The 13850-nt window shown below is 40.6% G+C and overlaps 1 protein-coding gene across 1 annotated transcript in view; it reads right to left on the reverse strand.

Annotated features, from left to right (window-relative positions):
* Nucleotides 1-9376: 9376 nt before the first annotated feature.
* The window catches only part of LOC104402425 (fibronectin type III domain-containing protein 3B-like), a gene marked incomplete at its 5' end in the record, with an annotated part of 12704 nt that continues 8230 nt past the window's right edge, over nt 9377-13850 (reverse strand). Inside the window, one exon of the mRNA XM_010010298.1 lies at nt 9377-11881. Within this exon, the coding sequence (XP_010008600.1) occupies nt 11570-11881 (312 nt within the window). The remainder of the gene's footprint in view (nt 11882-13850) is intronic.

The raw sequence follows: 13850 nt of genomic DNA on the forward strand, positions 1-13850 counted from the left end.
AATGTATAGGGGCTTTATAAGTCAAAACTTTGCTGTGTTCTTACTGACCTGTATGTGAGCAGCCCATATAGAAAATAACTGGAGGTTCATTAAACAGTTCAGGTTCTAGAAGCTTTTCTAACTACACCTTGTGTCACAGCTTCACAAATAAATAGGAACAATTTGGCTGCATTTTATTTCTTGGCAACCTGTTACATCAGTGATGAAATAGGTCAAAGGCACTTTACCAGAAAGCTTCATTCATTTTAGAAAAGTACCTTTGATGGAGACATGCACAAGCAGAAAATCATGCCCTATTGTATTTCTTTCCAAAAATAAAATATACTGGAAAAATAGCGCTTACATATCAAACTTTGAGTTGACAGGTACTCCATAGTTATATAAGTTTATGTCAAAGGACATTTGCATAAGCCTTATTTAAAGCAGCAGCCATTAGATACCAAAACACTCAGGAGAACCTTCTCTGTCATTGATTTGCTGTAGCCAGGGTGCTGCAGCGGCTCACTCCTCATCTGCTGAGGGGCATGGGCAAGGTGTGGGGAAGTGGGAGGGAGGGCGGCTGCTGGTGCTGATGGTCCCTTTGTAGGTTTGAAGGCAGCTGGTTCTGCTCCTGGGGAGTGCTTGCTTGTGTTGGATAGTGTGTTTCCTTACGGGGCTGTTTGCAGTTCCTCTGAGCCCTTCAGTCAGTGGTTCCTGATGGGCTTCCATACAGTTTGTATCATTTGCAAAAATGCCGTGGCCTCCAGGAGCTAAATTCCATCCTGAGAAGTAAATTCAAAATTTGGTATAAAAAAAAAAAAAATCTTCCTAACTGCTCACATCATAGTGATGCCTGTGTTGTTACTCCTGCGCACCTTGAACCGCCCTCCTCACCCCCCAGCTGAAAGCACAGTGAGTAGGTTTTACTCTCACAACTTTTAATGAACAATATTAGCCCAATTTTACAAAAAGTAAATTAAAGCACTTAGCATTTTAACCCCTTGCTCAAACTGTGCTGTCTTAGAGCAGTGAGGTGCGAATATGTTCACCTGCTTCTGGCCATCATTCCTTGGGCTGTGGGCTGGTGGAGGCAGCTACAAGCATTGTTTCTGTTTCTAAGCTGTGCTGCCAGAGTGCTCAGCACAAGTAGCCTGACATTAGCATTATATGGGAAAAAAGTAACCCGAAAGTGCAGCCTGTGGAGAGCTCAGCCAATGCGAGCCTGAACAAACGAAACAGGCTGCGCTTCCAAAGTTCAGCTTGCCCAGAGAAGCTGTGGCTGCCCCATCCCTGGCAATGTTCAAGGCCAGGTTGGACAGGGCTTTGAGCAACCTGGTCTAGTGGAAGGTGTTCCTGCCCTTGGCAGAGTGAGTTGGAACTAGGTGATCTTCATTAAGGTCCCTTCCAACCCAAACCATTCCAAAATTCTGTGATTCAGTCTGTGTCAATAACAACCAGACAATACGTACTAATGGCCGAGGCAACACCTACACCCACAGTGGGATTTGTACCTGCACTTGAACTTCTACACCAATCCCTGGGCCTGCATGCATACAGGAGCTTCCTGGAGAATCCTCCAGGTGAGCCAGATGGACATACATCCAACAGATGCAGTTGCAGGAGTTGGCATGTCTTGGGAATGTCTGGCATGATTTACACTATTTTACTCTATTTGTTGTCATGCACATCTAGCTGGTGTTATGCGCTGCCCAGCTATAATGCAGGCAGCACCTGATGGAGCTGAAAGCTTGTAGGGCATTAACATGAAGTCCCTCTGTTCGTGAGGCAAGTCCATCATCCACACAGGGCAGTGGTACACCCCCCTTACTCCAGCCATCTCAGCCCATCCATGCGTGCCCACCTGAGGTACTGCAGTAGACGACTCTCAGCTCTGCACAAAGACCAGGAACTTCACAGGAGCAAGATAATTTCCTTATACAGACGTGCTTGCCAATGGCTTGTCATGGTCTCATGCATGATTCCTGGTGAGAGACAGGTAAAACCTCCAGGGGTTTGGCTTTATGTCTTATGTCCTTGGCCAAACTTTTGCCCAAAGCAGTTTGTTGGATGATGGGATACAGCTTTGACAGCTCTGTCAGATCATGAAATCACAGTTTCAATTTCCAGAAGCCCTGGCTGCTGCTGGATAGAAAAAAAAAAAAAAAAAGAAAAGGGAACGTTAGATCATGGTATGATTTGTCTTTTACATCTAAATTGTGATTATGCAAGTATAGCAGAAGAGGATTAAGAAAAAAAACAAGTTTAATCCATCTTGTATTAATGGAGGTTTAACTGCAGGTTTCTGCACTCACTTCTGCTTACTGTGGAGCTTTAGTGTGGTTGTCATTTCAGCACACAATATAGTGCATTAGTATTATCGGATGCAATTAGCACACTTGGTGGGCATTTAACAGGTTTTCTCAGTGCTCTTCCCAGCAGAAAGGTCTCTGTTCTCTTCCAAGCCCATCATTTGTGTGTTTCTGCCCTTTTCAGTCTCAGTTACAGACTAGTACATGTTATTTTCAAATAAGAGCAAAATTCATAGCCATTCATTAACCGTTTTACTTCAACAAAAACCCAAAACCAACCAACCAAAACAAAAAAGCCCAACCGAAAACCTCTCTACTTCAGCCTGGAGAAGTGAAGGCTCTGAGGAGACCTTAGAGTAGCTTCCAGTACATAGAAGGGGCCTACAAGAAATCTGGAGGGGGGCTTTTCACAAAGGCATTTAGTGACAGGACAAGGGGGATAGCTTTAAACTGAAAAAGGGGAGATTTAGATTAGATATAAGGAAGAAGTTCTTCACTGTGAGGGCAGTGAGGCACTAGAACAGGTTGCCCAGAGAAGCTGTGGCTACCCCATGCCTGGCAGTGTTCAAGGCCAGGTTGGACAGGGCTTTGAGCAACCTGGTCTAGTGGAAGGGGGTTGGAATTAGATGATCTTTAAGGTCCATTCCAACCCCAACCATTCTATGATTTTATGAAACCACCTGACTAGATGTGAACAATCCCTTCTTTTATCTTCCCTGTGTTTTTGGGCATTCATGGAAAAGTACCTATGTCCTTCACACATGAGGTCAGGTCCAAACGACATCAGTGGTGAGATCAATGCCTAGACCCCAGGACTGCCCCTCATTAGGAAGGTACCAGCGCCTCAATTGGCATCTGAACTAAATGCTGCCTGGTTTTTAACCTCCCACTTTTGTTCTGCACACAAATACATCGTATTGAAAGCCTACAGGATGCTCCTCTAGCTGTACTTGGAGACAAACTACTTTTCAATGAAGGCCCTTTTTGCTCTCCACCCGTGCTTTGTTTCCCTTACTGTTTCCCTTTGGTGATGTGTGGAAGTCCATAAGGTAAAATTGCTCTCAGAAATAAGGTACTCCAGGCTCAACATCAGAGTCTGTTCTGAGGGCATAGGAGATGCTCTACCAGCATTTGCCCCCATTTTAAATGCTGCTGGATCAAAAGAGAAGACTTTTACTCTCTTTTCCTTTTTTCTCATGTTCTGGTTGATTTTCACATGATTGCAGTGCTGTCCAGGAGAAAGAAAAGGCATGGCGATTTCCAAGTCTTTTTTTACAACTTTCTTCCCTGCACGGCCTCCTTGAACCAACCACCCAGTGCTATGAATCATCCTTGATTAGGGCTGGCAAGCAGGGCATTTAACACCACAAGCCTGTCCTGCAATGAGCCTGCAGCATGATGAGCTCCAAGGTGCAGAGATTTAAACAGCTTTAACATGCCAATATTACAGAAGATAGCAAAACCTCATACTACAACTTCTCACCAAATGTTAAGTGAATATCCATGATCACACATGGGTGTGTGTTCTGCCCAGTCAATAGCACCTTGGTATTTTTATCAAGTGATGACAATGTGATTGATTTCTGTAAAATTTATTGTACTGTGCTAGGGGCTACAAAAAGGTGCACTCTTCTGAGCTAGTTTTGACTGAACATCTAGTTTTGAACCCACTGAACTATTGTTAGTTTGTGCCTTGGTTGATGCCCCAGCTCCAGCGGAGATGTCCAGGTGTGAGGCTCATCCCTTGGATAAGTGGCACCTTGGGTGCAGCCCAAGCATCTCTGGTCTAATACCGATACCTAGGGAAACAAAACTATTTCAGATATACTCAGGTCACAACAGTGGCTTCTTTCTCATAAAAAGCTAACCTGAAAGGGTAACTGGTGCCGCTTGCAGAGCTGCTGCCCCAAAGTCACCTCAGACCGGCTACTCTTGCTGTAGTGTCAAAAACAAGAGGTTTGTATTTACCTGCATTCTCTTCAGTCTTCTCTGTGGGCTTGTGCCCCATTTCCCACATCACGGTGTAATTTGGAGTCTGCCATGTAGCTAGAGGAGTGCCATTGCCGCAGGCTGTGGTGAGACCTACATCTAACATCCCTTCCTGCAGAATAGACTGCAGTCAATCACATCATACTTTAAACAAGGACATAACATTGAGCTATACTGTGCAGAAGAGACGCCTACCACCTACACCCCATAATGGAGAGAAGGCAAAGACAGGAGCAGTAATGGCTTAAGCACTGCAATCCAGGGCAATCAGAATTTTAAAGCTACATGTAACACCATACAAAGTCCGCACAGCAGCATCCTAGGGAATATTCGGTCCTGCTGAGTGCAGAGACATGCTTTTTCTTGCTGTGCTGAACCCTGATGTGCTGCAGCAACGGCTGGGCAGGCACCAAGCAGCATCCCGTGCGGCGCATTGCCCAGGGACATGAACGTGGGCAGCGCAGCAGAGCCCTCTGAACCAAGGACACTGTGACCTGCTTGCAAGCATTTTGTGGATAGAAAGGGAATTTGAGCTATTAATCAATAAATACAATATTTACACTGGATTAGGGGGAATTTCTCAACTCTATTCACATTTTAATCCTTACAAGACTTTTGCATCCCTATTGTTTGCTCCATTTTATTGTAGACGGTAATGGCTTTCATATGATGAAGTGAGATGAGCTAATAAAATTACCAAGAAATGACATCCACTGAGCACATTGACCCAAGCAGTTACTTATTAACCATGCTAGTAGACCTAAAAATAGGTTTGATCGCATGCAATACCATCTATACCACCAATTAACACAGTAAATGTAACTACTCAAATTAATGACAGCACATTCACCTAAGTAACAGCAGATCGCAGCCTAATCCACTGTGTTCGAATGTGTCTTGTGAAACCTCTTATTTTTTTATTTCACACAGCCAAGAATCTGCACATTTTGAGAGGGCAATTGTCAAGAGCAGAAACAGATGCAATCAAGTAGAACTTATTAAATGTAATACTGGTGAAATAGCCCTTTCAAGGGATCTCATCTGGCTTCTTCTGCTCAGCCATAAAAATATTGAAACAAAATGTCCATATCCTCCTCCTCTACTAACTTGTGGTTTCATTGCTGAGAAGAATAAGAGATAACATTTGTATCTTCACGCCAAGGCAGGTGAATACTAAGGACAGAGAATATAATTCTACACCACTTCAATAAATCACAATACATCACAAATTCAGCAATAATTCTATAATTGTAGAAAAAGATTTACCCAGGAAATATAATTGATAAATCACATTTCCCCACTAATTTCTTTATAACTTTTCTCTCATACCTTTGGGTGCAGACAGGTGTAACAGAACTCTCTGGTTCATCTATGTGTCATTGGTGCTGGTGGGGAAATCACCCCATCTTCATAAACTGCTCAAGCTTTGCCAAGATCTCGAAGGATCCATTTAGGCTTGGTATGAAGAGGTAAAGATTAGGTTGTAGCTGGAGTCTTCTTTAACCAGTCTGGTTTTGTACAACTTGTTTAACCTCAAACAAACATACATGCAAGCAGGAGAAAGAGGTTTTGGTTTGGGTCTGGCAGGGGCTGAGCAGTTCAGCTCCATCAGCTTCCTACTCATCAATGTGAAGATTTGGGTGGGCTGTAAGCATCAGGACTCATCCCACCACTTTCTACCAGTTTAAGATTAAATTCCACGTGTCATCTGCAACCTTAAACTTCAGCAAAAGAAGCAAAACACACTGGGGCCATTAAAGACAGCAGTGATTTAAATCACATTAGAGACGGATAGAGGCTGAAGTGCTTCCTCCCATTCACCCATGACTCGCAGTCCTTACAGACCTTCCCCTTGCCCCATGCGAGAGGAGGAGCCACTCTTCCCCACAGATGCCAAACACATCACAGCAGCTTTACTCAGTCGACAAAGGAGTCAGATGCTGAACCACTGAGCTTCTACCACCACTACAGGCTCTGTGTACAAGGTGTCACCATCCCTCCAGTCAGACAAGAATCACAGCATTCCCCAGCTGCAAACCTGTGTATGACAGGAGAGCTCAGGTAACTCAGCCAGGCTCCCACCTGGCTGAGAACACTGACGCCCTGGCTCACAAGGCAGGGGTAGCTCAGGCAATGCTGTTTTATACAGCACACCCTGGGAGTGTCTAAGCTGAAGCTCCTGAAGTATTTAATTTTCAGGGGTATTTTCAAGCATCTCTGTTATGCTTCAAAACAGGAGGGACAGGCAGGAGAGCCCCAGTTCCCTGACACAAAGGCTAGAGTTAAGATCTACCTCCCTTCAAGTTAGTGCTATTTATAGTAGGCTCAATCTGAGCATCTCCTAAAAATTTGAAGACTTGAATGAGCAGGAAAAGCTCCACAGGTGAACAACACCAATTGAAGCTACTTCCAAATACTGTTTGCTTTCTTACTTGTCCTGGGGAGTGGGAGGCATCTTGCTTTGATACACTTATTTCTCATACAGAGATACCCCCCTTTAAAAGGGGCTCAACTCCCTTCCACTAAACTAAACATGCTCCCAACTTGCACCAGTGACTGGAGTAAAAAGCAAAACAAATCCTACCCATTTAGTTTATGAACAGGCTTTTTGATTACTGAGAGAGAATTACTGCTGCTATAGAAACAGCAGCCACCAACCTGGTGACCACTCTGCTGCAGGCAGACCTAGAGATTGCTCAAATTGCAGGATGTGCCACGGTCCACATCCAACTACCAAGCCATCTAAAAGGTTGCTTGTAAAGCCTCAAAAATATCTAAAAATACAAGCCTCTGCTCTGTTTCAAAACTTTTCTAAACAGATACTTTTGTCCCAACATGTGTAAGCAGGCAAGAGATGCTGGTAAATACAGTATTGCCCAAGCCTGGTTACAATTTGCTGTTTCCTTATAAAACAAAATCCATCAGAAACTTAGTGCAATTTACCCACCTCTGCCTAGTTTGGGTGTGGAAAAAGGACCCAGAACCTCTGCACCAAGCCTGGAAGTTATAATATTGCAAAATAACATTCAGAGCTCAAACAGCAAATACCCAAATCCCCCTTCACCCCTATGGGCTTTAGCTGTCCTCCATCATCACTGCAGACACCCATGGCAATATTGTAAAAAATATTGTAAATATTGTATTGATTACTGAAAAGATCTCTTCAGATACCAAAGTGCTTATTAGTATTCTATAGACATTATTTAAAAGATTTTGTTGAAGAGAGATTGTTTTGGCAAACATTGTTTATATAAAAAATAATAAACCCCCCCCCAGCTGAGCAACAGAGTGAAAAAGTGACTGTATTTTCCTAGGAAAAACCCACTCATGTTGTAAATTGCAGTAATTAAAAAAGCAAACAAATAAGGCATATTTATGCAGTGATTTGAAAAAGCAAAGCTATTTAAAAAATGCGTTTGACAAGAAAAATGTATACATACTAGAATAATTATGATGAGTAATTGAATTTATTGCACATAATTAGCAAATAAGTGAAAAGTTCTGGTATTTCAAGTGTTTGATTTCAAAGATAACCAATCTAGGTATATTTTTACCATCCTTAAATTTTCACACAAGCTATTTAAAATAAGTGATTAAAACACCACAGAAACCTTACTTTAAGATTATTTCCATAAACTTTCACTTGCCAAGGGAGGCAAACTGTGGGGCAGTGGTCAGAGCTCACTACCCAGGCCAGGCAGCGCCACGGAGAGGACTGCGATTTCCCATGGACAAGGAGACGGAGGGCTACAGAAACCAGCTCACATGAGAAGGAATTTGGCATTTACCTGTATGATGCTGAGGTCAAAACAGGAGCAGCCTCTGGATGCACGGCACAGGTAACAGCCTGGCTGAGCTTCAGTTTTCCAACAGCTTTACGAGCAATCCGCAGTGTGCTTAGCACAGTCTAAGACAAGATGATGCCATAAATGCCTTAACTACACCAGCAAACACTTCACAACACAAAAATCATTCCACCTAAAATCAGAAACATCCCATGTTAAACTGAGGGCTCCTACTTCTGCTGCAGCAGCACCATTGACCTGCAGCAAGGCACTACACACACTGAAAAGGATGTATTCAATTAGGAAAAGTCCTGGTAATATCAGAAAGAATTAAAACATTTATTGGGCATAAATATATTACATATACACTACAGATACAGTTAAGTCTTACATACATAGTGTAGTATTTGCAAAATCTATACATTAAAACTGATATGGCAGTTTTAATATAATGCATATGAAATAGTCTAAAATTTACAATACGAGAAAACTTATGATTATTTTTTTTTAAAGTTGAAAAGCTTGGAATGTATGTTCCCACAGTGAGGTAAAAACATTTTATTTTTTTCAATTTAAAGAACTGTGCAAGGATAAAGTTCATACACATTCAGTTAGGGCACTTTTTCAATCATGACACTGAATACTGAGCTACTGTAGCCAACAAACAGGATTAGAAAATATTTCAAGTTCATAAAGAAAAAGGCAGAACCATATAAAAACATCTCTCTCCTCCCTTAAGGGTTTTAAATATTTAGTGTTTTATTCTACCTTAATTTGTTGTTCATCATTTCTTTGAGAGCAGAGAGCCCTTGGGTTGGATTAAATGCCTGATACTGCTGGACCATACGGCATAAGGATGTTCGGGAGAAGGCATCAGTAAAGGGCATGTCAGTGGTAATGGCAATCGCAACAGGAATGGTTTAACACCTGTGATGCTTTATTTTCTTATCAACATATGAATGACAACCAGATCACTATGGCAGAATACACAAACTAAAAATGATGACAAATTAGACTTATTTAGGGCCTGTCCCAACTCCTACAGAATACTTTCTCAGATAATCTCAGGGTTGGACTGGGCATTCTCGGTAGCGTTGATGTAAGGGACACCAAACAAACTAGCAGTGACAGAAATGCTTCAAGTAACTGATTGCTTCTGCTCACCGCTTTTAGCATAATTTGTATTTCAAACTTTCAAAATCAAAATTGATCAAATCATCTAAAGCAAGGTGGATTTTTTTTTTCCTTTTTTTTTTTTAAAAAAAAGGTGTCAAGCTTGGACTTCATAGCAGCACTGCTGAAACAAAAATATAAAAGGGAATCTCTTAAAGTTTCTGGGTTTCCAAACTAGCAGTTTTTTCATTGTTTTAAAAAATAACCCCCCGCCACTGAAAACAGCTGTATACGCTTTGCTCACAAAATACAGATGCAAGGTCACAAAGTTTCATATCACAAATAAATTTAAATAAGATGTAAATAAATTTGACAAGCCATGACTTTGGCAAAACCAAAAAAATATATATATTTAGCTCAATGCCATTAGTTTGCAAGGCTAAATTAAACTAATTATAGTCAATAACAAAATACAGAACATTTCTAATATCTGCTACATCTAGAGAGGCACACAGAATAATTCATTGATCTTAGCACTTTCTTTCCAGAGATGATTATGTTTTTGGATATATGTAAACGTTTGAATCACTGATAATGTGTTGGTTTTTTTTTTCTTGTTTTTCTTTTTTTGGCATTTAATGTACTAGATGCTCCCATCTTCAAAAACACAAGAAAATGTAAGAAGATTAATAACACTAGGAATGCTGTCAGGTAAAAAGTTGACCTAAAGTACAACAGTATAAAACAGACAGAATATAACATGCTATGGGGAGGGTAGAGAGGGGGATTAGTACATAAGTACACTTTTTATTTTTTTTTTTACAATAAATAAAAGATTGCACTGTAATTGGTATTTAAAGTACTGTATGCAGTATATAGTATAAATAAACCTAAAACAAAAATAATGTTGTTTTTTCCCCATTACTTTGGTTAAGGGAATATTATGCTAGTACAGGACACTGAATCTTAGACAATGCAGACAGAGCACAAAATAGCTAGGACAAAAGCAAAACCAAGTAGCAAAAATATACAAAAATGAGAGGCAGGGAAATACACTGTGTCTGTTGCACCCTTTTGGAATCTGTTTGCACCTCCAGCTCATTTATGTCCCTGAGGTACTTGCACAATGTTGACTTAATATAAATAACCCAATGATTCCAGAGTTAAAAATCTAGTATCTTGATGAATTAAAATGTGTGTCTGGGAAGGGGCAGGCAGGAGGGGCACACGCTCCCATCAGAGCAGGGACTATTCCTCTGCAGGACTCTCATCTGAATTTTGCCATGTACCAAGTTATTATTTCAATTAGCCCTGTGGTAAGAATAGCATAGACACCCATTTAAGGTATTTAAAATAAACAGACCTAATTTCTGATACCTCCAAAAAAGTTCCATAAAATGGATACCCCTCCAAAAAATAATAGTAATAAAAAAAGATCAACCAACAGTAAAGTTTGCTTATACTGAGTGAAAATCTCACCTAATTCAGTAGAGGCAGTAAGCTGTCACCAGCAATAATCATATAAATCAGGCTGAACATAATAGAATAGTATCTAGTATTAGAATAGGAATAGTTATATACAGTGACAAACAGACAAGTTAAAGCAGCTTTTAAATAGCTGAACATGGGAATAACTAACTATTGCACAATGCCCTCTTACTTAAAATTACTGCTAGGAATCAAAATGGTAAAAAATATCTATAATGCTTCATAATTTATATGCAATTTGGTTATTTGATTTCTTATACAGGCAGTTTATAGTGTTGCAACTGTAAAAGTAACAGATAATTAAAAAGGTTTTGCAACTGCAGGATATTGTTCCAATTTAAATGCATTAAACAGTTAAAATAACTTACATTTTATCTTGAAAAAATGGGGCAAATGTAGTGAATAACTCATAGGCAACATGGCTAATACTGTTCAAGGAAAACTTGGTACTGTTGACTAACACTGTATTCTAGTCTTACCACTATACACACTTGTGACTAATGTTTAGAAGGAAAAAGAAGCGACAAAAAAGTGACTCATGATTCAAATTTCCTAAATAGTAAGATAAAACAAAAGAGTGTACAAACATCAGTGAAAAAAAACCCAAAACAATGTTGAAAAGGCAAATTGGTGACAATTTTGAAACAGTGAATAAAAACCATAATCTTGCTTTTGGTGTCTGCTTTGTTTGTTTCTCCAGTTTGACCACTTCCGAGTTTTGAATTTCAAAAAGGTGCACCAAAACACTGATTTATCTTTCTTCAAGCTAGAACTGTAAAAACAAGAGAAGTATATAAAATGTATGGTAGAACAAAAGGATTTCAAAAAAAAGGAATATCTGAATAAATGTGGGATTATAATGCGTAGCATTAGTTAAAGTTGTATCTCAAACTTCCATTGAATCCCCTACTTCATAAAGAAGTATTGTAATATACAGGCAAATATAACTGACAAACTTGCGAAGCCAAGAACGATGAGGGCTGCAAACTGTTCATCAGTAGGAATCATGCTTTTTATCTTAGGATCATCTATGCTTCCCATTTCTCCTGCAAGCATGATCTCATTTCGCTGAAGCATAAAGGCAACGGATGGGCTGAAAGGTCCACTAAGTTCCTGTGAGGTATCCAAGCACCGGCGGCAGACGCAGACGCGAAACCGATAGTCTGTGTTGAGCTGAAGGCCTGAGATGTGGAATGTGGTCTCTTCTCCCTTGTACACCTTCAAAACAAAACAGCAAGCATGGTCAAATACAAAGAACAAGCCACCCTCCTCCTCCTTTCACAGCACCAAGCGATTCAAAAAAGCAGTAACATTTCTGCCGAGGTGCGCAGCTCCAGTGAGGAGCCTTCAACCCCGGAGCGAAGGGAAACAACTGGCTGCAGCAAGCATCTTGAAAACACTACTGGCTCCAGCTCATAGGAGTAGAATCTCTAGGACCAGGCTAAGCCAAGGCAGGATGCCCTCAGCACAAAGACACATGCTTGGTTGTGAACACAGTCACACTCTGAATGGACTTCACGTACACAACAAAAATAAAAAAAAAAAAGACAATTTTGTACAAGGTCTTTAAATTTGCTACACAAGTATGAAACCAAATAACTGCATGAAGCAGCATACTTTTATACATGTAGCACATTATGCTTTGTGGAAAACAAGTCAAAGTGAAGTGGCTATCCAATTTATCACTTTCATTTCCTAAAAACAGCTTTTCTGTATAGGCACCTGAGACTAGAATAAAAACATGATGAGCTTTTTGCCTGGCTTCCTCAATGAGAATACCATTACACGTAATAAAATGCTGCTGAAGCCTCTTAGGCATTTGATCCTACTGATCAAACTGGAGAGCTTAGAGAATTCCTGTAGGCAAGTATTTCTCAATTTCACCAATGTAGTTAAATAATTCCACCCCTCTCTCCATCTTTTCCAAATAATAAAAATGACAGCCGTGATTGCCCTCTAAGCAACACACTACAAAGTGTAAAATAAATACCTGGTTGTTGCACTCCATTGCAATGACCAGTGTACTTAGTAATTAATAAAAGCCTATTTTGTATGGTGAAGATCAAGATATAAGAAGATCAAGAATTAGAGGCAGGTTTCAATCTATTTAGAAAGCATGCCCACTTGAAAGGTTTAATTTCTTCTAAATCATCTGGCAGATTTTTCTTTCAGAAACTAGGCTATTATTTTATCCGAACTCAAAATCAGATTCACTCACTCCACTGTTGAGATGCTCATAAGCCCTTAGAAGTTGTGGGGACAGCCTTGTCCCTTCAACAGAGGGCACAAGAGTCCCTCAGATCACCTCCTGTGAGGTGGGCTGCAGTGAAAAACTACCAAAAGGAAATTATTTGCTCCATCTGATGACACAAAATTGGCACCTGGAGGCAGAGAAAATACTCAGTACAAGTAGCACTAACAAAACATGCCGATGTGTACTGTACAATTATGTTGCACTTTGGCATGTAACCAGCACAAGTGCGTTTGACTCCCTATTTTAAAGAGAGAGGAAGAACCCATTTTTAGCTGATTAGAGCTTTAAACAGATTAACAGTACACTGAATGCATTTCAGAGATTGTGTGTTTACAGAGTCTGAAAGAAAGAAAAACTAATAAAAATTAGAGCTTGTTAAGCCGACCGGGTTCCCCCAGGCATCCACCTCAGTACACACCCCAGCAGGCTTTGCACTGCATTGCTGGGGGACTTTTTACACACCCCGTGTATCCCACCCATATCTTTTCTTCTTTGGAAAGCATCTGGGGACAGTTTTCTCCCAGAAGAGATGTGACAGAAGCTGATGAAACAGCACTGCCTCCAATTCTCAGAAATTTCAAATGTAAGAACATTTTGCCTCACTGGCAAACAATTTAAGGATAAGCTTTAAAGCTCAGCTCTCATTTCCTGTGGTCAGCTCTTACAAGGAGCTGGCTCATCAGCGATTCAATCCCCAGAGCTGCTCAGCTGGGAAACTAAACAAAAATTTAGGCTGCAAGTGTTACAACTGTTATCCTAAACTTCAACTCCTGCTAGTGCTGCACAACCCATCCCACTCCCCTAATTCCAGATTAAAACTATGCAAAACTGGAGATGATTTTAACACACTTTAAAGGTAAGTTCTGACTGAGATGAAAGTGCGAGGTGAAAGTGCAAGAAACAGAAGAACAAATCTGGGCCACCAATTCCTGC

The sequence above is a fragment of the Nestor notabilis genome, unplaced genomic scaffold, assembly GCF_000696875.1.
Source record: "Nestor notabilis isolate BGI_N333 unplaced genomic scaffold, ASM69687v1 scaffold7582, whole genome shotgun sequence".
NCBI lineage: Eukaryota > Metazoa > Chordata > Aves > Psittaciformes > Psittacidae > Nestor > Nestor notabilis.